Source organism: Centroberyx gerrardi, chromosome 5, assembly GCF_048128805.1.
Source record: "Centroberyx gerrardi isolate f3 chromosome 5, fCenGer3.hap1.cur.20231027, whole genome shotgun sequence".
Lineage (NCBI taxonomy): Eukaryota > Metazoa > Chordata > Actinopteri > Beryciformes > Berycidae > Centroberyx > Centroberyx gerrardi.
In genome coordinates, this window is record NC_136001.1 from 23,172,007 (window position 1) to 23,197,346 (window position 25,340).

General features: G+C 42.9%; 2 protein-coding genes across 5 annotated transcripts in view; both read right to left on the bottom strand.

Moving 5' to 3' along the window:
* The window catches only part of tfeb (transcription factor EB), a 32,196-nt gene extending 15,918 nt beyond the window's left edge, over window positions 1–16,278 (bottom strand). Inside the window, exon 1 of one of the 3 annotated variants that reach the window (XM_071910618.2) lies at window positions 16,072–16,278. The gene's annotated coding sequence lies outside the window, so the exon portion shown is untranslated. Of the gene's footprint in view, window positions 1–3,276; window positions 3,324–5,844; window positions 5,896–16,071 lie in introns of those variants that run through there. The other 2 variants (XM_078283711.1, XM_078283712.1) reach the window with 2 other exon arrangements.
* Window positions 16,279–17,516: 1,238 nt separating this feature from the next.
* On the bottom strand, window positions 17,517–23,426 carry tmem183a (transmembrane protein 183A). 2 transcript variants are annotated; one of them, XM_078283888.1, is made up of 8 exons: window positions 23,239–23,426; window positions 22,230–22,319; window positions 21,899–22,069; window positions 21,525–21,684; window positions 20,489–20,669; window positions 20,075–20,155; window positions 19,089–19,244; window positions 17,517–18,926 (listed from the first exon to the last, which is right to left on the bottom strand). In XM_078283888.1, exons 1-8 carry the CDS (start codon window positions 23,300–23,302, stop codon window positions 18,741–18,743), a joined length of 1,089 nt encoding a protein of 362 aa, XP_078140014.1. In that variant the 5' UTR covers window positions 23,303–23,426; the 3' UTR covers window positions 17,517–18,740. The 2 variants fall into 2 exon arrangements, with proteins under 2 accessions (XP_078140014.1, XP_071766592.1); XM_071910491.1 differs by having other exon boundaries at window positions 19,089–19,247.
* Between the last annotated feature and the right edge of the window lie 1,914 nt (window positions 23,427–25,340).

A 25,340-nucleotide genomic window follows, 5' to 3' on the forward strand; every position in this document is an offset into this window, starting at 1 on the left:
AACAAATAGTACAGGCACACTAGTCAAAGTGCTTTCCTCTGGGTATTCAGACACACTGGAACAACTTAGTACACCTACTGATAACTACTGGAGCTTTAGGAGGAGCTGACCTATGGGCCTGGGCTCCTGCAATACTGTCTTTTTCACAGTGCTTATTTCCACAGACATGCAAAGTCTGTGCACACACATACACACATACATGCATGCACACAGTGTCGGAATGCTGCACAGTGTATTTATAGAGCCTGACAAATAGGGTGATTACATCTCCAAACTCAATCGGCAGGGTAGGAATGCCAGCCAGCCAGAAAGGGACAAGTGCTGCTGTATGCCTCCACCAAAAAAAGTTTAGCTTAGCAAATGTCCCACTGTACAGGTCCTAGACATTCATTTCTTTAGCTTTACATGCTAAACCCAAAGCCATAAAATGTTGACATTGTAATTGCACTGTAGAATGATGACACATGATAAGATACAGGGTCATGTTTCAACACTTCTCCAGCTTGCTCGATAGCAATCAGTATTTGGATCAATACTTGGTTGGTTAACTGACAACCCAAAACTGAGGCCTGGGTGATGGATTACATGCAATGCATCAAAAAGGCTATTAGTTGCTCTGTGGAGGGGCAAGATCATGTGTGCCACAGTGTGACTCTCACTTTGAATCCCCCATGCAAAAGTTGTGGGGTTTCACATTAGGATAGCCAGTTTTGGTTTAGAATGCATGTGTGAATGAGGATTACAGGCAATTTGTTGGCCATTACTGGACTTTTTTTTTAAACTGCTTTGCGGCTTTCCCCCAATCAGCAAAACGAAATTGCTTATGACTCTAGGTGTGGTGACATACAGTATATACATATAATATATTATAACTACCTAACTTTCCAACCCATGTGAGACATGTATCACAGAGTCTCCAAACATGACTAAGCCATGATGCTGCTTAATACACCAGCCCCCAACGCCAACCCCCCTACCCCCACCCCCCAAAACACACACACACACACACACACACACACACACACTCATACAAACACATTGACAGGATATCATTTCCTGATCTCATATGGTGACACACTGCTACCAGGCAGCATGCTCTCCCACATGGGCCTTCCAGTTGCCTGGCATCCACTGGGTTGAGCAGGCATCTGTGACGCAGTAGGATCACACTGCTGCCATTGTGTGTCCAACGCTGTGATGTCACAGCCGCTCCACTTCAAAGACTGACAGCCAGTGGGAGGATACTGAGCGGAGGAAGGCCGGGTCAGCGGTTAACTCTGGATTGTGCCAGAGATTAGTCACACACACATCCAGTATATACCCAACACAAAAGTACATGATATGACACAAAGGTGTGTAAAACATACAATACATTACTCATACTGTGCAACCGGCACATTCAGATGCCATATAAAACGGCATATGTTCCTTCCTACACATCTACAACGTGTAAAACTGATACACAAACATACATACACACTTGTACACACACACTTGCACAGGGGCAGTGTGAGGCCATGGCACCTGTGTTCAGAGACATGGTGTTAATTTGTGGGAGTGTGTATTTTTAGAAGTAGCTATGCAATGCCAGGCAGGTCTTTTTAACAGCCAACCTAGACCAGTTAAATGTGGGATGTGTATATACACACATATACACACTGATACACGCACACAATCAAGCATATGCACACACACAAATGCCGCCACAGCTGCATACACAAATACACAGACATTTTAGAGCCCTGCTAAAAAGGAGTGTGGGAGAGCTATACGAGCAAATCAAAAGGAAAAGAGCTATTTCTATACCAGGGCCACAGCAACTCTGCCCAGGGAATGAGAGCGGAGAGAAAATCCTGGAAGGTCACACAAATATCTGAACATCCCTTGCATGTCTAACAGTACAAACTGAGTTTAACACCAACACCAAAGTTTGGTCAAGCTCCACTCTGATATACAAACACACTAGGAATACAGGGACTGAAATATTTACGTCCTTATGTATTCTATCTCGCTCAAAATAAGGAAAGGACATAATTCTGAGTCACTCTCGGTAATTTCATTTTGCAGCCTAAACGGCTCTAATTGTTTACATCAGCATTAAATTTGGTAATATTAAAATTTCTTGCTACACTATTAGGTCAATGTCCTTGTTAGGGTAAATTTTAGAAGTCTATGGTTAGATAAACAAAGGTCCTCTGCTGTATTAGAGTGCCTCATGTGGCCAGTAGGGTTAGGGTCCCGTTAAAGATAGTCCATTAAGTTAGTAATACAGAGGTTCCAAATCTGACACTGCACTGTGCACTTCACCAGCCTCACCAGCCTGTCCATCACTGCACACACAGACACACACACACACACACACGCATGCACAAACACACACATACACACACACCCTTTCCGCATTAAGCTGTCTGCCGGCCTGCTCTAATGACTAAAATAAACCCCCTTGCTCTCTGTTCCCCTTTTGAGGAACACCCTGTTCCTCTGAGCAATGTGTGTGTGTGTGTGTGTATTTGTACGTGGACATGTATATGTAGGTGGGTGCTCATCATATAGACTTTGTGTGCATGTGTATTACTACTCTACAGCTTTTGTCGTATCTTGTGTAGGCTCTTCCACAACATGTAAATCATGGTGCTAATATTCCTGTGCAGTAATTCAAAGTACCAGTACACACTCAACAAGAGAGGCTGGTAGGATTAAGTGACAAGGCTGGCATGGCAACTATGGGATCCTTACTCCTTCCTCTTTGGTCTCACACACACACACACACACACACACACACACACACACACACAGCTGTATCCCTTAGCGACAGAACACACCAAACCATGCCTACATAGACAGCTACAGATAGACAGACAGACAGACAGACTGGCAGGCAGACAGGGAGTTGGGCAGGCACACGGACAGGCAGATCATGTTCAAACACCAAAGACTGAAGACTGAAGAAGACTCAACTAACCTTGCTTCAGCTTTAAAAACTGTCCTGTTACCACCCCACATCTGTGCTAATTACAACTGATGGGTTTCTACTGGGAATTTAGTTAAAGCATAAAACGGCACCCAACATGACACGTCATAGTGGATGAAGTCACCTTGGTTTTGTGTTATAATATACTAATTTGGTCTTACTGTATCATTCAACTAGGAACTGCCTGCAGTATTAATGCAGGATAGATAAATGAATGGGCGGATTTTCACAAGGGTTTCCACTGCAACATACAGACAGAGACACATACAGAGACACACACACACATACACATGCACAATTACCTGTTTGAGAGGAAAAAAGTGTTCACAAAGAGGGGTGTGCGCTGTTTTTGCTGCTGACTACATTTCTGGACACCCTGAAGGAGGTGGATGGCAATCTGCAGAGGGAGGTAGCGGGGCAGAGAGCAGGAGGGAAGTAGAGGAATGAGGAAAGGCGATGAAGAGACAGAGCGGGTTGAAAGAAAGAAAGAAAGAAAGAAAGAAAGAAAAGGAAAGAAAGTTAATGCTCCACAAACTTCAGGCCAATGAAAACAGAGGATGAAATGTAACAAGCCATAGGTAACTGTAGTAGTAGTGGATGTTAAGCGACACAGGAGGCGGTGGTGTGTTCAGTATGGAGGGGAAGCAGCAGGTGTGCAACACACATTGAAGAACTTAGAATAGAGAAGACTTTCCGTGGCGGAAACAGTGGAAGCAACGGACCATGGTTAGACCTGTGTTTCTGTGTGAAGTGTCTGTTACAGTGTATTGTGTTTGTGCATGCAAGGGAGGGAAGAGAGGATATTCTCAGTTGTGTTGAGCTGTTAGTTCTGTTTTTGCATAAATCATGGCCCCTGATTTTTCACTGGCCTCTTGTCCATTGTGTATTGGTGTTTACTTTGAGGTTTGGCGGTATTCACATATCAGGCTGGGGTTTTACGATCGTAATCGGCTGTTATGTTATGCATAATAATAAAATATTGAAAACACTGTCTATTCTCTTCCTGTTGATATACCCTGTAGCGTGGATGGGATCGAGGGTGGGGTACATGAGAACTCGTTATATCATAAAAGGGGTAAATGCCTTGTGATTGTGGGTAAGCTGAAGGTGGATACAAACCAAGGTTATGTTATAGGCAGAAAGCGCCATGCTCTACGTGCCTCTGGAAAGCCTTTTCGACATGACTTATCATCAACAAGCGGAAAGTGTCCGCTCATTAACCAACATTTTAGGATTCATCTCAATGAATCATCGTACATCACCGACACTGCGTGAATCTCAATGTGTGTCATCTTCTGTTGCATCAGTGCAGAATCAACACAAGTCTAAATATAGCCCACCAAAACATGTCTATGTAAGAGAGACCCTCACCACCCTCTCTGGTGAGCTGCCCAGAGTCCAACTGCCAACACACTGCGTCTCCTATCTATCAACTCAGCCCTGCTTTACTCATCTGCTTCGCTACAGCTACACAGCTCAGACGGGAGAGAATGATGTGAAACTGGTGAGAAAAGGACAACTAGGTTATCAGCACAAACACACGCCGAACCACAACACGATAAGACAGAGGAAAGACAATGGACCAACATGATCAATAATAACCACAGCACCACTTCCCCTCCCCTTCTATCAGCTTTCACAACTCCCAGTGATGTCAGGAGTGAAGCAACTTCCCCTGCATGCAACCCAGGGAAAGAACATACGGTGTCTTTCATACCACAATTCCCAGAACATAAGTAGTTGGAGTTTAACATATAAATCATCACTATTAAATAGAGCTTAACAATTAATCGGAAAAAAAATCAAAATCACAATAGGAACTAATGCAATTTCCAAATCACAGAGGCTGCAATTAATTGCTTATGACAGGGGCGTCCAAAATGGATTTCTAAACAAGGTGCTTTAGTGCTGTGGGTGATCTTTGGTCCATGAATCAAGTACAATACTGGTGAAAACCTTTCAGCATACTCAAACTCGGTAAATTTTTACCTGCACACTGACATCTATTTCTTTTTAACAAAATCACTTTTCTTTAAACAATTTTAAAGTTCTAAACAATGTATCACAAGAAAAACTTGTAATGTTATGAATCGCAGTTTAAATCGCAATTGCAATATTCTGTCAAATAATCACAATTAGATTTATTTGTTAATATCGTTCAGCCCTACTTTTAACTATATGTATAGCCACTTTACGTATGTATGATTCTTGAAAATAATACTGACGAAAGTCCAAAAGTCTGAGATTCAGTTCTGAGATCAGATGGGCTATCCCCGGTCTAACTAGAGCAGCCAGACAAATTGTTGCCCTCCGGTCTGCAGTAAGAACATGTGGTAAACAAAACATGTGGTACACACACCCACACACAGCCAGATGACAGAGAAATAGAATTAGTCAGCCAGGTGCAGTGTGGGCGTAGTACAAGTAACATCATAGCTGTCGCCTCACCAGACTACCATGCGATCATACGCTCATCATCAGTACCAACACTCAGACATTCTGCCTCCATTTTAACCAAGCGACTGAAGGCTGCATGTACCATACTGACCAATCATTACACTGCTAATACAGCAATGTCTCCGGAAACACATCCGACCTAAATCCCATTTCTTTTGAAAGGTCAAAGTGCAATATGTAACTGTCTAGTGTCTACATCAGTTTAACCGCTGCTGCTAATGCATCCATTCTACAAAGTTTGAAAGGAACCGCATGCTACTGAGCAGCCAGACTGACACAAAGCCTGAATTCATATCTAATTCAACAGCAAATCAGCACAAATGGCGCTCAGATTGACAGCGTCGTACCCGACACACAGAGAACCAAGACAGCCAAGCAGCGAGACACGCTGACATTTAAACTCAAAGCCTTACCAGGAGCAAGCAGCTCTCCAGCTATCCCGAAGACAACATCCTGTATCCGAGAGATATGTTCCTCCACGTGTTTTACAAAGACACAGAGCGAGGCACACACACACACATACACTCGCTGACAGAGGCAGAGAGCTGTATGCTGGCTGAGCCCAACCAACGAGTGTGTGCCTATGCCTGATCACTGGTCATGACGCCACACCCCCCTTCGCAGGGTGAGTTACAGTAGGGTGAGTGACTGTCTTAGTCACTACTCCTTCCTCCCTCTCTTGAACCACCAACTCAGCTTCCTATTCCTCCTCCACCTCCTCCTCTTCCCCTAAATTAGCCCGAATGCCGTAGTCTGGGGGAACAACAAGGGGGGCCCTGTGTCCAGTAAAGCACACACACGCACACTCACCCACTCTCTCTCTCTCTCTTTCTCTCTCTTTCTCTCTCTCTCTCTCTCTCTCTCTGTCTCTCATGTGGAACCACAAGGGAGTCCAGCCTCTTTCCTGCAGCAATGTATAGCGCTCAGTAAGGGATTTTGCACATAGACACACACACACACACACAGGCAGCAATTCCTTATTTTGTTTGCTAAGTCATCATGTACATGGTTTTGTGAAATATAGGACAGACACACACACACACACACACACAAACTTCAGACAGCAATAAGGCTTTGTGATAAGAAAACCGATACACAGTCTTGAGGACAGGAAATATCATCATATTTATTGTCATAGATAATCTGTTTTTTTTTAGCAGCTCAGTAGCAGTCGTAATAGTAATCACACACTGGTCCTGCCTTATCAAAATAAAACTACACATTACATAACAATATGTTTTCCATCACTTACTGAAAGTCCTGACCACTGCATTGTTAAGAGCTGAATGGATGGGCGTAGGGGTTACACTAAAACCTAAACAGTATCTATTTCTCAACCTACCACAACACACTGAATCACAGATAAGTCACAGCTGATGCAAATTGTTCTAAATACATTTTGGAGAAATCCCTGTGTGCTATTGCACAGGTAGCAGAAGATCACAGATTTCTCCAGTGTCTCCAGTGTTTTTATATATTTCATGAAGTGCTGCACACACTTTTGTAACATACAGTATAAAATAGCATAGGATGTCCTCACTTTTCTATCAACACAGCATTCTAGACACATCAAAAAAAGAAAGAAAATCGGTTTTCCAAGGTTGTCGATGGACATACAAGTCTTGCTTACATACTAAGCTTATCTGTGGATACTATAGAACAGGAGCCTACCCCAATGACCTTTACAGAGCCGCATGTATACGCACACACGCACACACACCTGTGTTCAGGTAACTTAACCGCCTATTCTCATGTTAAGGATTTAGCTCCATCTGGTGGTGCCTCCGCATCCCTTTAATAAATCCTAATCCTTTTGGAAGAACTCAGCCATAAAGCCGTATGGGGCTCTCAGTTCTCCTCCACTACCTGATGACAAGCATGAGCTCTCATGTTATGTACGCTTACAGCACTATGATCAGCTGCTCTGTACAAGCCCTCTGATAGGCTAGTGAGTTTAGATGAAAACAAAACTCTTTCTCTGAAGAAGCACTGTAAGATGTGTTTACAAGAAACGGCAGTTGCATAATGCGTTGCTCAGACCCAAAGTCTCTCCCTCACCTCGTCCCTCTCTTCTCTCTTCCATGCTTGTGCTCCCATTCTCACACACGTGCATGTACAAATGCACACGTGTTTAAACATACAAACACACACAGACACTCTCTCAAACAGACTAATAGACAAACACACACACACACACACACACAAACTGTAATGGGTAGAGGTCAAAAGGTTCATGTTTGGAAGAACTTCGCAATCATGTGATTCTTACAAGCACATCCCTCCCACCACTACCAAAAAAACAAAACAAAAAACAGAACACACTCCTTGCTCAAATGACTATCCAAGCAGTACCAAGTTGATGCATAGTAACTTTTTTTTTACTAAAGAGCATGTGGAGCTACTGTGATATACACAACAACAATTTTTGAATCAAGCAATCAGCCATGTTTGCTTATATTGTTTGTCCTTGTCACTCCCCTTAATGAACAGACTAAACACCAACTACCACTATTTGAGCCCAAATACTCTAGCAACCAATTAGTCATTAAGCCCAAGCTCTGTGCAGCATACAACTGGGTGAAATGAGCTACTCCGTCTTTGTTAGGCATTGCTGTAAGCGAGGTGTAGCTCGCTAAACTAGATTATTGAGTGACCAGCTTTAGAATCCGGCCTTTGACAAATCAATCAGGCTCTGCCCCAGGGCGTCACACATATGCCCACACAAACATAGACATGCCCACACACAGAGCGTGTCCATTATGTACAACCACAGAGAGACAAAATGAAAGCGCTCCTCTGAGGGATCCTCTGTGTGTGATATCTGTTTTAAGAGATGTATTGCTGCCTTAATGAAACTCTAACCCACGCTGGCCTTCTTTCCTCCCTCCCGTTAACCCAGCCCCTCTTTGCATCCCTCAATCCATACTCTCCATCTCTCTGCCCCTCGCCCCCCATCCTACATCCCTGAATGCAGACACAAACATCGGTATCAAAGTGCCACTCTGCTAGTTGTGCCTATCACAACAGAGGAGAACACTGGCTAGCATGGTTCAGCAGCACCCCGGCTAACAAGCATCCCTTGTTTGTATACAGAGCATTCAACAGTGGGCCAGCTCCAGTTCTCATAGTGCCTGCAGTGTATTTACTGGGTTATTTTGGTCCAGGGGCAGGACCCCTCCAGGCCCTTAGCTTATTGGTTGGGAAAGCTGCGTTCCTGTCATGTCTGGCCAATCACAAGGCCTCCGTGTAGGAGGCGAGATCACTGACACTGACCAAGACAGCCTTGTCCTCTTTTGACAATGGCCTATGGAGGAGGCAGGGCCCAAACACACACACACATAAGCATGCATGCTCACACACACACACATACACATACACACACACGCGCACGCGCACACACGCCACCCAAGCTCCTCTCTACTTCTATGGCGGGTGAGTTGCCCGTCGCTCACTCCCTCAGTCACCATGGTTGCAAAGAGGTTGCAAACAAACAACAACATAAATAGACCATCACTGGATCTCTATTGTGAGTGTTAATGTTGCACCAGAGTGGCGGCGTGCAAGTACATAAGTCAGAGTGAAGTCTGAGCCAGCTATACTAACCAAGGGCTAATTCTGTGTTCAGCCGGCCAAACAGCGCTGTCAATTTGCCAGATGAGTTATAGCTGGGGCCTAAGGGGAAATGGATTAAAAGCAAAGCATGGCGTATCATAAGGTGCTTCCAGGTTGGACTGTATGTCTTTCCATGCACCGTGCTCCACCCTTCTTTATTTCATTCCCACTGTGAGAGTCTAAGGTCTGTATTTTGCTAAAAAATGATTTACACTTGTAAAAAAAAAAAAAAAAAAAAAACTTACTTACTTAACATAAGTGACCTCAGGTGACCTCAGGTGACCTGGTGCACACTGGAGTTAAGCTGCTTATTGCTGTGATTGATGTGGTTTATTGGTACATATCACCTAACATCTTCTCTGATGACACCAATCTAAACCGCAGGCGTATTGAATTAAATCACAGCACAGATCTTTGTATTGTACCTCCAGAAGCTTAGTAAACTTGGCCAAGTGAGCAGTAGTCATTGTACAGGAAGAAAAACACATTAGAATGCTATAGCTGCTACTGGTTGGATGTCACTTTCACAATGCACTAAGCCACTAGATGTTCACTGCAGAACACCCTTTCTCTATCTGGAATACATGAATTGTCAACTGTTATTAATATTGTGGGGGCCTATGAATGCATGCATGCGTGTGTGTGTGTGTGTGTGTGTGTGTGTGTGTGTGTGTGTGTGTGTGAGAGAGAGAAAGAGAGAAAGAAAGTAAGAGAGGAAGAGAGAGAGAGAGAAAGAGAGAGCGCATGTGCAGCTGTAACCAGCCAACCAGCCGCACAGCATTTCTTTTGCATGGGTGAGAGTCGCCATGCACAGTGAGTTGGAATGGCAGGCATTTGGGAGATGAGTTGGGAGATAAGGTACACACACACACACACACAAACACACACACACACACACACACTTTGTCTCTCATTGTCGTCACACACAGAACTCTGTCCTTTTACAGCAAATTCCACTCCCTCTCACTCTCATTCACTCTCTCTTTCTCTCTCTGTCTCTTATTTTTTTCTTCAATGGAACCGGTATGATGACCGGTGATTACTTTAAACTATGACAAATATGCCTACCTTTGGCCCCAGTAGGCATTTGCTGACAGAGACAGAGAGACAGAGAGAAAGAGAGAGAGACAGAGAGAGAGAACGTGAGGCAGAGACAAATGGAAATGTGAAAACAGAGGTGAAAGAGTGCTCAAGAGGCTGATAATCAATAAGAGAAGCTTACAGAAGAACCACCTGTGCGTGTGTGTGTGTGTGTGTGTGTGTTTGTGTGTGCGTGTGTGTGTGTGTGTGTGTGTGCACCTATGTGCACAGTGTCTATGAGCAGTAGTTGTGATGACACGGTCCTGGGACTGCTGCCTCCTCATACAAGGGAGGCCAGATCAGCAAATCATTCCTTTTCCTCTGACCAAATATGGGGGGAGTCTGTGATTCAGCTAACAGCGCAGACATAGGAATGCTGTGTCTACATACACAGTCACACACACACAACCTTATACCAAAGATAAACAGACTGAGGGGGAAAAAAATGACATTATATCACTGTACTGTAGATGTCCCTGCCCCAAGGTGCCCCTGACTAACTGGGAGAGGAGGAAGAGATTATCCAGTGAAAATATCAATAAAGCTCAGGCAGGGCACAACGCTGGTGCTGAAATTGCTGCGGTTTTCAGCATTACTAATCCTGGCAGATAAGTGCTGTGCTGAGACTGTGCAAGGAGAGAAGAGTGCTGAGCTAATGCTATCTACTGGGGAGGGAGCATCCAATCAGCACTTCAGCTAAGCGATGATATCACACAGGTTGAAGTAACTGAGAAATCCCCACTCAGACACTCACACTCTCTTGATATAAAACTGTTCAAGGTTGAAACTTGAGTCCCTCTGCAAAAAGTATCAATCTTAACAAGTATCCAAAGTATACAAAACATCTATGTTAAGCATATTTAAGTCAGTATTGAGTCTCAAAATCGAATTTTCCTTCAAATAAGTGAAAAAACATCTGTGAATGGGATGTCATGATTTCATATGTTCCCAATGCAACTCAGCTTGTTCAATTTTTTTAATCAAGTAAGATTATCTTGATACTAGCAGAATGAGCTTCCTTATTTTGATATTTCACAATATTTGAACTATTGTCACTTTCTAGAAAATTATTGGAACAAGTGAAACTACATTGGAAGCATGTGAAACTAACATTACTTCATTTTTGTTTTGAGGAAAACAAGGTTTCAAACTGAGATGTTTTTGCAATGCAGTCATTGTAGCTTTATAAGTTGAGGAAGGATATTGGGAAAGGAAAGCTTTCTTCATGCAAGTCAAGTATAAATCTGTGACATTTGTTGCGTATGGCTGTGAGAGCCAGAGGTGCAGTGGACAAGAAATGCAAACTAGAGATGAACCCTACGGTTCATACCAACAAACAAAATGTCCAAAACACATATCAGGGCTGCTGTAGTGCATACTTGACAGATGTAGCTGAGACAATACAGACTACACCAGACTGACAGGCTGCAGCCTGTCAGTCAAAAGAGGATGTGAGACACTGGAACGGGGCTAACATGAGGAAGTGGAGTCACACATTCAGCACATGCCCAAAAGGTCCCGCCCACGCTCACCTCTGTCAGATCATGTGTCATGTTGTCACCTATCACATGCCAAGTTGTCATTCCTTTGGTTTTCAAGAAAAAGTCCAAACTTTAAAGACAAAAACATATGATTTATTAAAAGGGAAATCCTTTATGCTACATACACTTCCTCATACAACACATTTCCCTGGTGCAGTCATGAGGCGGAGAGAAAACTGTGTCCTGGTCATGGGAGATCTGCCCATATGGCAAACGGATGAAGCTGTGTTTACACACACCTGATGCTCTTCACACTAGAGTACATCCATTGAACCTGGCCAGTGTGTGTGTGTGTGTGTGTGTGTGTGTGTGCGTGCGTGTGTGGATGCCTCTGTTTACCTGAAGGAAATTAACCCCATCGCCATCACTTACAAGCGGACATGAGTCCAATGAGGCTGAAGATATGATCCACACACACTTTTCCATACACACAGCAAACAGGATACAATGGCCGCACTAATATGTGCACTGTGACAAGATGATCAGGTTCTATGGCTCACACACACTCAAACACACACACACACACACACACACACAAACCAGGGAATAGGACTGCTGCAATATCGCCAGTGGTTGGTTAATTATAACTTGGAATCAGAACAACAAGTAGTTATCAATCCAGAACGGCCAACTCTCCAGTGAGGTTTTGGTTCTTGAAACCCGACACTGTTTTCCCTTGCTGGCCAACTGAGCGGAGAGCAGCTGTGCTATTGGAGAGAGAGTGCGATCAGTCAGTCTGGCTTCACCGCTGCTCTACATATTGGCCGCTGACCTCTGACCTCGCTGACAGTGACCTCACAGCTCAGTGTGTTTACTGACCCCTGACTCTTCGCACTGAGTACACTCTGTTACCCCGCTGACTGCCCTACTTGCATCTGTCCCATTCTGAAACACCCTACCACGCTCTACAACCTTGTAGCTCACTGGGTTTGAGAGAGAGAGAGAGAGAGAGAGAGAGAGAGAGAGAGAGAGAGAGAGAGAGAGGGAGGGAGAGAGAGAGAGTTATTTTAAATCAGGTTGCACATTTACAGAGAGAGGAAAAAGAGGCTGAGGTCTAAACAAGCCAAGCACTGTACAGTCTCTTTCAAACGCTGGGTGACTGGGTCACTCTGACAAAACAATGGAGTCTTCAACCCAATGTAACCCAGAAACTTCACATTATTATTTTTCCTCACAAAATTGTTTATGTCCAAATGTATTCTTATCAATAAGATTGTCTGAGATCATGATATTAGCTGGCTGGCAGACATAGATAAACTTCTATGGGGCATTAGAGAGGGATTTAGTTAATGGGCTTTCTGAGTAAATTTTATAAAGATGCCAAAAGAAACTTATTAAGATTATTAATTATGAGACAATAATTTGCTTGAATAGCATCATTAACATGTTGTAGTACTGCATTACAACATTACAGTTACAACAATACTATTTGTGTAGCAATGGTTTTGTAAAAGGTAGGTCTATCCTTCTGATTCAGTTAAGCAATAGAAATGTTTTTCATTCACCTCTACACACGAGAAAGAGAGAGAGAGAGAGAGAGAGAGAGAGAGAGAGAGAGAGAGAGAGAGAGAGAGAGAGAGAGAGAGAGAGAGAGAGAGAGAGAGAGAGAGAGAGAGAGAGAGAGAGAGGGGCATTATTTGTGTCTTGCCAGGAGAATGGAAAGTCAGAATTAACCTTGCTGTGGCATGGCTGTTGTTCAACGACCTCACACACTAATTCAGCACCCATATAATGGGAAAAAAACACTCACCCCCTTAGTACTTCCCACAAACATTCCCACAACAACACATTCACTGTGCATTTGTCTGTGTATGTGTATGTGTGTGTATGTGTATATCTATTGAAGCCTCACATATTATTCTGTGGCATCAAAACAAACACACAGTTCCTCTGACCTCCAGCTGTACCTGTTCCCATTCAGGTGCGTGTCTGCGCTTGTGTGTGTGTGTGTGTGTCCTAGTGACAACAGAGAAGAATCTTCTATAACGATGCTGTGTATCAGTAACAGCCATCAACAGTTGAGATACACGAGATGAGGTGGAACTTCTCTCGTCGTTCAGTGGCATATCCATGTCTGTCTGTCTGTCTGTCTGTCTGTCCGTCTGTCTGTCCGTCTGTCTGTCTGTCTGTCTGTCTGTCCGTCTGTCTGTCCGTCTGTCTGTCTGTCCGTCTGTCTGTCCGTCTGTCTGTTTGTCTGTCATACCAAACCCAGCTGGAAGAGTGCATGCATTATCCAAATACACAGTGGATCAGAGTGTGATGGACCTTGATGAACCTGTGTAAGCTCAGTTTACTGGAAGTGATTTGAGGCAAAGCAGGCCTAAAGGAATTGCTCATGTCCTCCTTTCTCACATATTTCCACCCATAGATTGCTCCTGCATCGCAATATATTATTTTCCAGTGGTTATAAACTGTTGTTCCTCCCATGATGATTAGGGATTACAGTCAACCTTCCATAATTAATCACAGTAGCCTAGTTTACTGAGATAGTAGTATAGTTCATTCTCAAGGCTGAACTCCACATTTTCTATTTCTGGTGAGTCACTTTATGTATTGTCACAATAGTGTGTGTCAGAGACACAACATGGTCAGCATTGGATTAGCAGTCATGGGAATGTCTAGAGCACATTTCTTAAAAATGAACTGAGAATGAAAGTAGACAAGTCAAATTAAGAACAAAACCAGAGGCATGAAGCAATCATCAGTTACGGTCTATCAGACCAGTTGACCCTTCTGCTCCTCTGGCCTTTGAACGTTATTGTGTTCTCTGGAGAATGGTATGGATGATCAGAGAGGCAGGGCAGAGAGGTCAGGAAGCAGGGTCAAATGTCAAGCAGTGTGTTGGTGTGACATGAGGCGGTGTACACATTCTAATGTGACACACACTTGTTGGACAGCCTTCAGGCCTCACAGTGGATTGTTATTGGGAAGTTAAAATCAGACCTGTTACTGAGCCATGAGTTGAAGAGACGCAGATTGGTCATTCCACAAAGCACCGAGTCATTATGCCATGACAAATTTCCATCATCATCAACAGCACTCTCATCAAACTACATAAATAAGTATTAATTTTTATCAATATTTCAGTCCTGGCAAAAATGAGCAGGACCACCCATATGAAAAAGAGACATAGTGATTCTGTAATAACATCTAGAAGGATACTATACAAATATCAGTTAGACCATATCCCATAATTAGCCATAGAGGATAAAAAAAATTAAAAAAAAAACACAAAGTAGGATAAGGTCAGTCTAAATTCACCATTGAACACAGACATACTGTCCTTATAGGAAAATGATATTGATTTTTCATTAGGGTGTGAGTAATTGCGCAATAGGCATAACAAATGCTTCCCTTCCCTCCACTCCACACACACACACACACACACAAACTAATACACACAGTATGTAAATAAAGCTCTGCAGAGATGGGGCGAGGGGGGCAGTAATGGCTGGTGGTGCCTACTGTGCCTTCATTATCTTTGTGTTGGCTCCATGCAGGGCTTTCCAGCAAAGTTCTCGTTACATAAGCAGGGTATTACAGTCACAGTTTATACATAGCAGCATACCCCGGCTGAGGTGTCGTTACTGATACAGGCTTGGCTCCTGCCCTTCGCTGCAACTTTGTAATCAAGCAGTCGCTCAAAAATGGCAAGAAGGCCAGCAGATACTCACTGTTGACAGTAAAGGGGCGAAAACAGCGCATTATGGTCTAGCGCAGTGGTTCCCAAAGTGGAACCACTAGGGGAACCTCGAGGAGGGTCTCCAACATTTCAATTCATTCGTTTCAATCACTGGACAATGACACACTGAGCATGAGCACAGTGATAAAATATATAAGGATAACTATTTTGATCATAGTTTTCACTGTACTAGTTCCCATCTATAAATAGTACTATTCAATACAAAATCAGAACCAACAATGAAAATCATCTCACATGGGGTTAATGGGGAGAATATCTGCTCATATGGGGAATCGTGATCTAATGCTGGTCCGGACATGAAAAAGTTTGGGAACCTCGATCTGGTGTAGCCTAATAGGCGCGCAGAGCGTATGTCTATGTAGCCTAATGCAGAAAACGTATTTTAAGCTGATATTAAGCAATCACAGCAACTTTGGACTGTGAACTGCAAAATCAGAAACCGAGACTATGCAACTATGCCCGAGGATATGCAATAAATATGCCTTTAATCGCTTAAAGACAACTAAAACTGTTCCGACTTCTGCGCGTTTTGTCTGCCCTTAAATGAATCTGTCTGTAAACTCTCGTGGACAAATAATAAAACTCTGCGTGCAAAAGCGAGGAATCCCCAAAAACTTTGATTTGGACTTCTGCGGGCTTTTCCAGAGGTGGCTGTGGTTTAGCAGGAGTTGAATTGGTGGTGGTTGTGGTGAAATATCACTTACCCGCTCTGAAGGTCAGACAGAACGAAGTAAAGAGTCAGGTTCAGGAAAAGTGTGCGCCCAGTCCTCTCGTGCGCTCTGATAATACCAACGCTGTCAGGAACTGTCAGAGGAGAAGTCTTTGGAAAAGTCAAAGGGCTTTTACGTGTCTTTACAGTTTCACACACTGCTACGGTACACACCACTGCTGGCACTTCGCTGGCTAATTTGTTTTCGTTTTGTCCGTCGAGATGTTGTCACAACTCGGAGCGTCTGCGGTCACCTGTGCCTGTGTGCGCACAGAGACAACTCGGGCCGCCAATGACAACGCGCACAGGGTTTATGGGAAGTGTAGTTTTCGTAGGCCCTCAACGGACTCCGCGGTATTTTCAGGCAATGACGTGATGCCTGTTGACTGCAATGGGTGCTTTAAGAGCTCCTGTGTCACCAAAATACCTCCAGCGACAACACGACAAGAGGGACGGCGTCTTCTTTCCCGTTTTTACTCTCCACTTGTGAGGTGCTTTTCTCAGTCTAGTCTCACGTGCCTGGTAGTTTGTATGTGCAGGTTTGAGTGTGGGTTAGGATAGTGGAGAGGGGTCATACAACTAGGTCCATCTTGATCTGAGAAACGCAGCAGCTGTCAGGTTTGAGTATCAGACTAGGGCCATCTTTGATTTCTCTATCAGCCACTGATTGTTGTCAGGACTGACTGCTTCTGTCTTGTTATTATAAAGCACTGATAATGCATTGCAGGTATGCATGTGTAGACAGAATACTTACTAAACCCTCTACTTTGTTAGCCTGACTTCTGACTGTTGCCTGTCAGGCTGTTGGTGGTGCAGACAGGGACCAGATTCTCCAGAATTTAATAGATTTGACTTTGACTTTAGAGAAAAACATGTTCTAAAGCACAAGTACACAAATAGCTTGTAAGACAAGCATTCATATATGCATGCATGGAATGAGAGGTGGTGGAGGTGCTTAGATGATCCAGTGATCCTTACAGCCAAGACATCAGGAGCAGTGTGTTCCTGTTCGGTCTCACCAGGTCTGTGCTGAGGTTGATTATCCCAACAATGATCCATATATTGTACACAAACCATGAAATGAACATCGAGAAACAGTTCCATAGCCAGATCAGGGCCACCAGGATCCACCCCAAGAGCTACATCTAGAGAGTGGGGGGGGTTGTTGGCACGTGCCTGGTGACGGAGCCACCAACTTAACCAGCCTGAAAAGACAAACCATCTTACGGGCCCACCATCTGTAAGGTGAAGGGTGGATGTTGTGTAATGCAAACCTAGCAGACAGGGTGGAGGGAACAGATTAGACCCAGGCAAAGGAAACCACCTTCAGATATGTGGAAGATGGACATTCTCAGATATTCTAACTTCCAAGTAATGTTCAACACAGGTAATACCCTGTCAGACCACAAGAGGGAAGCACACACAAAAGTAAATGTCAATATATAGTATGTATGACCTGTAGTATACATTCCCATTCTGTAATAGAAGACAGGTATCCGTTTGAATGGGCAGTTTCAGTTTTTATTTCAGTGCAGTAAGTTTGTTTATCAGTGGAAGTCACATCTGCTAATACTACACCACATGCTAAAACAATCTCCAACTGCTGCTAGCCAGAAAAATCCAGCTGCCCTCTGCTTTAGGCTACTGCCAATCAACTAGTTGTTGTTTTTTTTCTTCAAGTCTAACTGTGATCATTCAAAAGAAAAGCTGCTTTTTCCCTTCACGATACATGAATATGTACAAACCAATTCAAGTTAAATGATGTTGACTGCATCTGATGGAACAAAAACGGACAAACAGATGTCAGTGACTCATCTCCTCATCTGTAGCACATAATCAAGCACATGTGATTGGCATGATTCTACTCACATTCAATACACATAGGAATGACAACTTTAAATAGAGAGATCCAATGCCAATGTCACGCCCTTTAGCTATTCAAAGTCTAGACTGAGATCCCACAAGTGGCAGTAGAGAAGCACAGGGCTCAAATACTCAGCAAGGAGACAACTGAGGTCAACCAAGAAGTTTTTGGCCAAGAAAAACCTAATCCAATGAAAGTAAAAGGAACAATGCTCATATCAGCAGATGAGTGGATGATGTTTGAGGTAAATCATCTCTTTGGCCCCTTCAATCTAGAGCAATGTCATTAATACTCACATAGAACAAAGTGAGGCTGCATCAAATTAAATACATAAAAAACACATGGTTTTAAAAGGATATTAAAACCTAGTTGATGCAGCTTATTCAACATTCAATATAACACAAAATCAAGTTATTTTAGAGTAATCTCCCAGTGAGCAAAAAACAAATTGAGGGAGGACAGTGAAAATGTTCCACCCTGTTAATCCATGAGTTTCCAAAACTCTCCTGACAAGAAAATGAGTTATTCATATAGGTTGTACGTGCAATAATGTTGAAGGTGTAGGAGAATTGGACTTCTAATTCTTCTTATGAAGCGGTTACCTCCTAATATACGAGTTTCTCTCTCTATTATGTGTTTTTAGAGGAGGATGGACTGCTGAAGCTAAGTGCTGTCAGAGTTCTGGGTATCCAGGTCGATCTAGGGGCTGGGTGGTGCTGTGGAAATAAAAGGTTCTAGAACAGAACAGCAGGGTTCTCGGTGTGACGGTCTGCTGCAGTGGGAACCAAGAGGGCTGGGCTCTAAGTGCAGGGGGAGGAGGGATACTGTGGATGCCACCAGTCCATGAGCCTCACACTGTGTACGGGATCCAGCACCACCTGGGTCCCGCCCTGCTCCCCTCTCTTCCTCCCCCGCTGGAGCGGCGAGTCCTGGAACATCAGACGGACGCGGTGGTGCCGCATGTCTGTGCTAACGTTGATTGTGAACTAGGGGAAAGGCAGAGACGGACCAACAGGGATTAGGAGAGGAGAAAAAAAAAGACCTAGGACCTAGGCCTTATTAACACAGGTAAGCTACTCGATAACAGTTGTAAATAGGTCACCAAAAACACACAGAGTTAGAGCTAAACCCAGAGTTAATGTACTAACCAGGGTGAGGGTCATGCCCATGACCCCAGGGGTGAAGTCAATGAAGTTGAGGGTGGTGACCTGGAGCAGGTAGCAGTCAGAGTCTGGGTTAGTGTGGACGTCTTCGTACTGCCTGGGCATGCACAGGAACTTGGCACTGCCATTCTTACTGTGCTCCTGCTGAGAGGGAGGTGATCAGACATGCACACATACACAGATAATTATGGCAGCAGTGGGCACTATACTATCAGTAGGGCTGGGTACTGAAGGTTAGTACTTTTTTGGCACCAACCAAAGGTCGCTACTACCGAGTATCGAAACATGTCGAGGTAAATAGTGCCAACTTTCAATACTTTTGCATTGTTCTGGTGCAGCCAATCTCTAACCATGAGACAAACTTGCACAGCACTGAAAAGACTTGGTGCAGGTGACTCTGCTTTTAGCAATCTATCCAACGCTAGCTAGAACAGAGCTTGCACCGGTTTAAGTAGACATTGCTCATTTTTCTAGCTTCATTGTCTTGCCTAGCCCGACGAGTCAGACCCATGGAATGTTACACAAGCTGCACCTCCCATCAGGTCTGACATCTATGCATTGGCTAATTACAAAATACGTCTCCCGGCGAAAACCAGCGCTTACAGTCTCTTTGACTTAACGGGATGGTGTGGGTGTAGGTCTTGTCTTTCTACCCTCAATATATTTCCGATGATGTAAAAACAATGAAGTATGGGGAAAAGACGATTTTCTGCGTGTTTCTGCGCTAGCTAAGATCTTTCCCCACTGTAAACAGAACTGAACTTCAAAATGAAAGCCCCCGGTATGCTGCGCTTACTCACTTTGCTTTTCCCTACAATAAAGTCGCTTTGCCTCATGAAAAGTACTGAAAAAAGTATTGATTTGGCACCAGTATCGGTTCTCAAGGTACCCAACATACCCAGCCCTAACTATCAAATAAAAGCTATGATCTTTGGAAAGAAATGTGCTTGATTTTTGGAGAGGCCATTTACCTGCTTTATAAACTTAAAGTTGAACTCCCACATGGCCTCTGGCCGAGTCCCTGACACTTTTTTGACCCCAAACAGCAAACACTGCAACAGGAGAAATGCAGCATACAAAATAGACATTTTTAATAATAATTAAAACAATACACTTCCTGTCCCAAGGAAAAAAGTTGCATATTGTAGCTTTAATCTTAAGGATCAGAAATACATGTACACCCAATTTTAGTATTCAAAAAAAACAAAAAAAACATAAGAAATCTTCAAAATCCAAAGCTGGCAGTTTAAACTTAGGATTCTTATACATCTTTTGCTGTGAGATACAAATCAGATGAGTAAAAACAAAGAAAAAATACTTAAGCTCCCTATCCCTATACTTAGATGTTTAACTAGATATCGCATTCATCCATTCTGTCTGTTTACCTTGGAGTTGAGCAGGGTTGTGGGCGTAGATTCTGGCAGGGCGGGAATTTTGGAGACACGCAAGCTGAATGGCTCGTACAAATGGAAGAGGGAGCGAATCACACAGGCCCGCAGACAGCGCATCCTGTCAATAGAGTCAGGCTGCAGACGAAACGGCAGATCGGCGTCCATGTTGTAGTGTCTGTGGAGGAGACAGGTTGAAAGATAGGGGAAAAAGAAAAGGTTAAATATACAATACAATACTACTTTGTTTGTTTATGGAATTGTACGCAACATTTTCTACTTTCACACTGACTGCTGAGGATGGACAAGGTCCTGCATTTGACAAGTAATCATGAATTGTAAATGTCTTTTGTCGTTCTAAGCAGTTTGTATTGTTCAAAATGAAAAACTGATCACAATGGGGCAATATTTTGCTTAATGATGCGGTGGGAAAGTTAGGAAAATAATATTTTGCATTAAAATGAACACTCATTCAAGAATCTATGTTCACATATCCATAACTGATATACTCAAACATCTCCCAGAGTGAGGCTTTGAGTGACCCTATAGAAGCTGGGGTATGGTGGTGGGCAAAGGTTTTTGGCAGGTCCACTAGTTCTGGGTCTGGAGTCAATCATTCAGTCATCCATGTATTCCACACTCAAACAAATGAGTCTGGGATAGAGTACATCAATCAACTGAAATCCCATTGAAATGCATTGTTATTACTGCCTTCAATCCATTGTTTCACTGTCTTCTGTCTTAGATTAAACAAAGCCAGCAGTTGGGCCCTTAAGCACCTCAAGTGGCACTATATTGGCATTCCAGATTAAGCCTTGAAGCAAAGGTGATCCCTCTTAAAATAGGCCAAGAAGAATGCCACTGCTGGATTGACCTCATACAACTTGGAGCATGTTGGTGAGAAGACAAAAGGAAAACAAAAGAAGCTCTTTTGTACCGATACTTTTGCTACTGACTGCATACAAATGAGGGTTCACCATGACCCATACTGCCAAGCAGAAAGGCCAACAGACAAGAGAGGGCCAGAACCCACCTTCTGTAGAGCCTGGTCCAGAAGGCTGCGGTGCAGGTGACAGTCCAGGCATTTCTGCAGATTAGAGAAAATCTGCACACATCCTCAGGCCGAATATAGGAGGACAGCACCAACCAAATATCCACTGGATACTCTCCCCCTTCACTGCTCTCACTGCTCTCTGCGAAGACCAACATACAAACATCAGAGCAAATGCCACCAGTTAGAAAACAGTGTGTCAAGAGGAATGACTGGTGCTATATGGGAGAGCAGAGCTAACCGCCTGTGATTTGAACAAAAAATTGTTGATCCCTCCACCATGGATGACCATGGATGATTAGGATATGCACTGGGATGAACCAAGTGCATATCCTAAAAGATGTGACGAACAATACCTTTTCTCCTCTTGTTTTTCTTCTTGCGGGCCACTTTAGTTTCATTTCCTTCATCTTCTTCAGGGTCTAGGTCATCACTGCTCTCCAAGGCATCTTCTGTGACGCTCACTGCAGATGAGAGGACCTCCTGTACGGCACCCTGAGATGCTTCCAGGCCGCAGAGTAATTTCACTGAAACACACAGTTAAGCACCTGGATCACTTTTCCAGACAGAGCTGATTGACCCTTTAATCTCAGTCCAGTGCTATCTACATGGAAATGGCAGACTGGAAGAGAGGGACTTAAGAAACTGCATTTTCCTGTAAAACACAGTATATCATCATCATTTTACCTTCTTTTTCAACTGCATTCGCAACAGCCTTTTTCACCCGTCCAGACTTCACAACGGCTGGATCAGCATTGGCATAATCAGCAACTGTCACTAGGAAAGATAAAAGAAAAAGATGATGATTATACGGTGCTATCATCACTTCACCTGCAATTGTTTCTGTCTGCCGGTGGAGAGTGAAAAATGATTTGACTTTTTAACAACTCATGAAAGAGTCTTTTAAATTATATGAAAACAAGGATTCATGTACCGCTTAACTCTTAATTGATGTGCCACTGGCTCTTACTAACTAAAGAGAAATATGTATTTAAAAAAAAAAAGGACTGTAGCAAGTGCTCATAGATCCAATATAGCATGGGAATCAAGTAAATTATAATTATCATTTATAAATACATTATTATTATGCAACTGCACATATATCTAAACAACAATGTATCAACTAATAACGAAAAGGGTGAAGATCAAAAACGGATTCCCGGTTTATTTATATATTTATACAATTTATAAACGACCATAATAAATAATAACAACAAAATGTCAGCGGTGATATTGACAAAAACAGCTTCTGCTCTAGCCCATCATGACTAAACTGATCTTGGAGATACCAAGGGGAGGGGTGGGGGTTTACAAAAACAGCGTCCAAATAACTTTTCTAGTCACTTAATACATTTGACTATTTCATAGTGGTAATATATCAACAGATACAGCAATAAAACAGATAATGTTTAACATTGTTATGTGCCATAAAGGGCCGAGAGTCTGCAGGTTTTTATTCGAGCCAAACACTAGGCAAAGTTATACCAGCTAATTTCACTGATTAGCACACCTCCAAACAGAGAGAAGGAACTAATTAATGAAATCACCTGGTGTAGTCTTTGGTTGGACTGAAAACCTGCAGACTCTCGGCCCTTTATGGCACATGACTGCCCATCCCTGACCTATATAATACTTCCATGGCAGCACCAGTAGGCGGGCTAGCTTGCTGGCTAACCTAAACGTTAACATTTCTTACCTGATTCTGAACAGACGTCCCCGGCCCTAAACTTCAGCCGTTTTCGGTTCCCTTTCTTGGGCATGACGATATCAATGATCTGTGGACACTTAACGGGGCTGTGAGTCCTGCCATGTCTCTATGACAAGCAGAGGTAAAGAGAAAAAGAGAAAATTGACAGAGAAGTTGAAAAATGTTCCTCCAGGATCTTCAGCCATTATGGAATGACGTAACGTTGCAAGTAACGCGAGACTACGGTTGTCGTTTTCTGTTCTTCTTCGTGTCAATCTTTGCCAGAATAGACGCTTCTTGCTGCATTACTGCCATCTACCGGCTAGTACAAAAATGCCATTCTTGGGATGCAAAAGTTCACGATTTTCCTTCAGTTGGCCGATAACTCTTAGTAATTTCTCTATGCTTAACAAGCACAACAATATCTCATTCACTAAATGAAGATGTGGGTATGACTTTTGAGCACAACAGTATTTTCTGTTCTCACCTCTTCTATACACTACGTGCAGAATTAAGGCTATTATTGCAGTGAAAAGATTGGCATCCTTGGTTTAGATCTATTTCCTAATCAGGAAGTAGCCTAACAAAAGAGTACCACTGGCCAAAATAGATAGGCTACATTTAACTCGCCAATGCTGAGTCTCCTAGGTGATTTCTTTGCCCCAAGTAAATCATTTTCTTATCTTTCCATGAGAATAGTATCACTTATCATTGGCTTCTAACAAATACTTAAAGCCTTTGTCTCAGTGACATCCACATTCTGAGTAGAAATGACTGTAGACCCTAATACAACATCTTTAATCTAAATACAAATCTGATCATAGCTTGGCAAATCATAAGCTTGTTCTCTCTTTCAGCTTCCCAGTCAATTTAGGAGCCAAACTTTGAAGGTTTATTACTTTCACATGTGTTAAACATTTCCTCTATACACTCTATACACTCAATAAATATTCATGTGTCCAGCCGTGTCTTTCTCTTACAGCCAATAATCATTGTTTTTCACTGCTGACATTTTAAAAACTTCACTCGCTTGCTCAGCCTTCCACATGATTAAAAGACCCTTGTGCTTTCTTCCTTTAATATTTCTACCCGTTCTCCCAAGGGCTTCATCATCAAAAAAAGATGATCCAAAACCACATCCATCATTTTGAAATATACCATTGATCATTACATTCACTACACAGGACTTATAACACTCTCTTCAATAGATCTGTTCAGTTCAAAAGAAAAAACAAGTCTTTGATGGTCCCTTTAGATTAAAATGCTGATAGCTTCCTCTGTAATCTGTGCCAGATTGTGTGTTTCCGTCACAAAGAACACAATCTTAGCCACTGTAGTAAGTAGACAAAGACATCCTCTTAAAATGTCTCACTCCAACAACTCTAGGGATGAAAAGTCCTATTCTCTGAAAGCAGGCAGTATGTTGAGGTTCTGATTATTTTTAATCCCAGAACATCAACAGATTTTGCAGATTATGTATCCCATGGCCTATCTGTTGCAATGCACTTTTTATCAACTAGATGGCAGACGTAGTCTTCCCCTATACACATCATTATGCACGACTACATCACATAATATTGATATTACAAATATTTATCGGGTGGTGGTAGCCTAAATGTTAAAGAAGAAGACTTGTTACTGAACTGAAGTAAATCAAGAACGCTTTCAACAACAACTCCTATCAAAGTGCCAACGAGCCAGGCACGCAACTGCCAACAGCTCCAATGGAGTTTCTCCATCGGCAAAAATAAGTTTTTACATACTTAAGGTCTACTGTTTGAACTCAAACCCTGTCTTACAATCAGAAGATTAAATTTTCTATAAGACGTATGTGAATTAATCCTTTAAAGCTAGTCAATGTACATTTATTATGGCCAAATGAATTGTGTTACCGGCTGACAGTCATTCTGTCACAGAAGCATCACGATTCAAAGTTGGACTTACAATGGCGACTCTTGTGTACTTACATGTACTGCATACTGCCTCAGAGTAATTCAGAGTGAAGAGTCACAACTGAATTCTCATACATCAGACACATAAAAATGCAAAAAAGGTGGGAAGGGAACCTGAAATATCAAGAGTGTGGTGATGGTTTTAGAAATGTGCAGGAA

Bases quoted from the DNA above. Each gene is read 5' to 3' on its own strand.
- tmem183a (XM_071910491.1), bottom strand. From the start codon at position 23,302: ATGCCCAAGAAAGGGAACCGAAAACGGCTGAAGTTTAGGGCCGGGGAC. The intron at 22,320-23,238 runs GTAAGAAATGTT...TATCTTTCCTAG, and splicing joins GGACGTCTGTTCAGAATCAG to TGACAGTTGCTGATTATGCC. The intron at 22,070-22,229 runs GTAAAATGATGA...TGTGTGTTTCAG, and splicing joins GAATGCAGTTGAAAAAGAAG to TGAAATTACTCTGCGGCCTG.